We start from the raw sequence: 4,117 nt of genomic DNA, 5'->3' as shown, positions 1-4,117 counted from the left end.
CGTTCCTCGAGCACCAATTGCATCTTGAGCTTTTCTGCGAATAGGTTATCGTACCGTAAAAGTTGTCGATGCAATTGAGGTCGGAGAGGTCTAAAGTGAGAGAGTCATAAGCGTAGGCAACAATTGCAGGACTTAAGCTCTAGACCTGTTGATGGATCACATGAGTGGCAAGCGGCAAAGTTTAGAGTAAATTTACAAGTCCTTTTCGCACTATTCGCCGCTACCTCCAAATCTCTAACTGGATATCCTGCTGTCAACTTTGACTGAATGTTTTGTCGTCTGCTCTTGTTGTCTTCTCCCATTGATGATTATTCTGAGTTACTGTCTGGCTACTGAGTTACCGGTGTACCATTTCTGGTCAGAACATTACCTTTGGTCCGCATGCATTGGCGTGTAAGAAGTCACACCAGCGCGGCGAGCAACTATAGTAAAAAATAATAGTCTTGATGTGATCCAACTGACAATTGTAAGCATAAATCTTGCGCTTACGCTTGCGAAGGGGCGTGTGGGGCACAGGATGCTGGTGAAGATCCGAAAATCGTCATTAGCTTTACGGCGGTGCGTCGCAAATTTACCCACCTTACAGAAAGGGCACAAAGCTTGTTTCTCATGCGGAGAAAAACGAATCACATTGATCACGTGGTCTTTATCTCCACGCGAGGGCTGAGGTGTCTGGTCAGCACTGCCTCGATAGTTTTCATTAAAGAGCACTCCAGTCTTAGTGATTATAGTCTTATGATCGGTAGTCGCAAGGACCGCGCCGATCTTGGAGGGTCTCTGAGCGACGTAATAGCTTGCACAGGAGAAGACTTCGAGGTCAATTTAAATATTTAGGCAGGACCGTTGAATAATAAAAAGAGTGGAAAATAAAGCTCCGCACGCAGCGGCTGCGCGCTAAGCGTTCTCATTTGCGCAATATCTTATCAACAAAACATTTCAGCTGAGTCTTTTGTGGAATATTGTGTATACATCTTACACTTCCGTACAATTGTGCAACAATCAATATTGTGAGATTTTATGAAATACACATTCCATTTTTGTGATTGTGAGATTTAAAACGTAACATGAACAGTAATGTATTCATTAATACATTACTGTTCATGTTACGTTTTAGCAACAATTATGTATTCAGAATAATTGTTGCTAAAATACCATTTATTTTTACAAATTTTTGGAATACCACTGCGAATAGGGCACGTAGTACTAGGAGACTCACAGTATCACCCCTGGGGGACCGTACAAAGAGATACTCACTGCATTTTTTAGCGCGATCTCCAAATTGTAAAGCTTTCTCCGTGCTAAAAACACGGCAAACCTTGCTGCACTTGGTAGCAATAGTAATCTCTCTACCACCAAGTCATTAATGGACTGTGATTCTCGTGAGGATGAGCATGTTATTTCCAGTTACCTGTGTCCGGGATATCTAGACAGGCTTTTAAAAATTATGTCAATTGTTGGCCTCGAAGGATTCGGAAAACAGGCGGCCCAAGGGCCGGAGCGATAATGACCCACCTGGAGCCATACACAAAATTGGGAGCAGCGCGTGAGAATGGACACTCATGTGCAGTAGGAGGCTTTTCAAAGTTAAAGTCTCAAAATGATAGAAGCCGCGAGGGCTCGAACTGACTAACTATTCGTATCGCGGGCATTCAAAGCGAGGAATGAAGAATATATAAAAGAGTTAAAGCTATTATCGCTTCAATGGATATTATTTACCCTATCTATAAGGCAGGACCGACCAACATCTTCATGGACGGTCTCAAGGCGGGTCTTTGACCCTTCGCGCTCAACCGTTTTCTTGATAGTCTGATTTGCGACGCGCTGTTGCTCGAATGCATGGCCGATTTTATGGTCATAACTTCTTTGCACATACAGGGGAGCGTCTTTCCTGGTCCCGACACTCGAAGGACTAAATGAACAGCAGCAGCCTCATCATGGGTACCACATGCTCCACATCAGGGCCCGATGAGGAATCTGCTGGTTGTGTCTCACCAAAACATTATTCAATGCGGAGAACACACCTGTGCTGTGTGGGCTGATAGTGGATACAAATAGTCATTTCTATGAGCGCGTTAGAGGTAATGGATCTAAAGTGAAATTTCTTTGCTGCTGAGCAGCTCTGCAGTACACGGGAATATAAATCTTGGGTATATAAATATTATTTTCTTGCGAGCCATCCGCTGTCGTCGTAATATTTTCTTTTTGAGCTTCTTTGCTAGTGGAGAGAAGCTGGGCTCCTTTCAACTTCATGAAAATAGAGGTTAGCCCCAAGTGGTCTGAAGAGCGGTGGGCTTACAGTCAAGATTTGCTAGGTACAGAATTTAAGGTCCTGGCGATTGTGGAGCCGAAAAAAAGCTCCGATAGACTCGGGAGTCCCATGCGCTTACGCTCGACACGAGACCGTCAGATTAGTTGACAGAACATTAAACTTTACACAGCTAGAAATTCGATATTTGTACGTCTTTCGATAGGACACTAGCAAAAATATCGAGGTTTGTGTGGGGCCGTTCAAGTGTCATTAAGGACTCTGTCAGCGTAGAACGTGAATCCGATATATGATCTAGGTGGGCTGTGACAAAAATACCACGAGCCACGAAGAGAACTTAAATCGAAAAATTTGGGTAAGACGTACATTTCTTCTGATATAGTCTAGATGAATCCTGAACACACTTTTACCAGTAAACAAAAGACTTTTGGCACGGGCACAAAGGTTCTATACCGGGAATTACGAGTCCAAAATTGATAATTACGATCTTTTTAGGTGCCTTGAGCAGAGATCGAAAGACAGAAGTGATAGTGGGCGATTCGCGGTCTCAGGATGAGATAGAGCGTAATTCTGCTGTCATGCATATAAAACTAATTATTTGTCGTGGTCCTCCGAGTATATGTCTGATATGAAAGTAAAGAACAACGAAAACTTATCCTGTGTAAGGACCGGTGAAGAGTGGGAGCGACTGGGCGCTGCGGTCTCCCGCGCCCAAGCGATGGGTGTAAGTAAGATGTCTCGTATCCTTAATGATGTTACACTTATGCTTTGTCACCACTACAGTTTGCCAGACCTACCACACGAGCAGTGAAGTTCCACCGCTATGTGGCGAGTAGATTTATTTTTTTGTGCGTCCAGTGCTAAGCGACTGTGCGAAACCCTAATTATCTCTAGCACTAGCTCTTAAAGCGCTAATGAAAATACCGTTACTTGATGCATACAAAGTTACTACTTTAAGACAACAATGACATAGAAATAGTGCGGTTGGTACCGGAGAAGGAGCTGATTTCAGCATTCGTCATTTATGAATCTGCCCTTAAGATATCAGAGACGCGGCGACTGCGGGGAATGGAACAACTTGACTAAAATATCCTGCAAATGCATTTTTATTCCTTGTTGAAGAAATACCACGAAGTGTCGACAACAGATTGACCACGCATGTTGCCCCAGATCGGAGATTGTATCATAAAAGCACTTGTTTATGAAAACAAGTATTTTGACACACGACATTGGCCCTTATGCAGAAATCCGTATGACGCTATTGATGGCTACCTCTGTGCAGAACACGGAGCTAACTTTTCGGGAAAAAGTAGCTCGTGTAACGCAACCATTAGATTTTTGAGCAAGTAAGACTTATGATACACTCTGCTTTTATGTGAAAGCCGCGTAGTGGTTTTATCATCTTGTTGTGTCCTTCCTTCAACAAAAAATAGGAAGAACGCATAAAAAGCTGTTCTTGTCTTCACACTCAGAACTCGGGAAGTGCTTCAAATACAGATTCATCGGGCACGTATGGCGGGCACAGCTTCTCCTTTGGTGCTGACTGTAGCACTTCGGTGAGATCACCATTTTGCGATTCTTTAAACATACCCACAAGGAAAATTTCTTCACATTAAAAAGTAGTTCTGCGAGAGGTAGTGACGGATAAACTTTTAAGATCCTAGGAGTACGGTCGGACTCCGTTGTTAAGTGAAAATTCATTTTTCCACTTACCCGAGGAGTTACATGTCTGCGCGGTAAACCCGTCGCACGGTATGATGGATCAGCTGTGCCGTCACAGCATGTTTGGGATATACCAACATTTCAACTTCAAGGAATAGCGCTTCTACTTGCGACATCTAGTCGCCCATC

The 4,117-nt window shown here is 43.5% G+C and overlaps 1 protein-coding gene across 1 annotated transcript; it reads left to right on the top strand.

The window, feature by feature from the left end:
* Window positions 1-2,248: 2,248 nt before the first annotated feature.
* PHALS_14474 (uncharacterized protein) lies at window positions 2,249-2,575 on the top strand (the record flags this gene model as incomplete). Its single annotated transcript, XM_024730294.1, has 2 exons — window positions 2,249-2,402; window positions 2,565-2,575. The coding sequence occupies 2 exons, from the start codon at window positions 2,249-2,251 to the stop codon at window positions 2,573-2,575; spliced, it is 165 nt and encodes a 54-aa protein (XP_024580585.1).
* Window positions 2,576-4,117: the final 1,542 nt, after the last annotated feature.

The sequence above is a fragment of the Plasmopara halstedii genome (genome assembly GCF_900000015.1).
Source record: "Plasmopara halstedii genome assembly, contig: Scaffold_816, whole genome shotgun sequence".
NCBI classification, from domain to species: Eukaryota; Oomycota; class Peronosporomycetes; order Peronosporales; family Peronosporaceae; genus Plasmopara; species Plasmopara halstedii.
The sequence above is the reverse complement of the archived record's forward strand: the minus strand, read 5'-3'. Positions and strand labels throughout refer to the sequence as shown.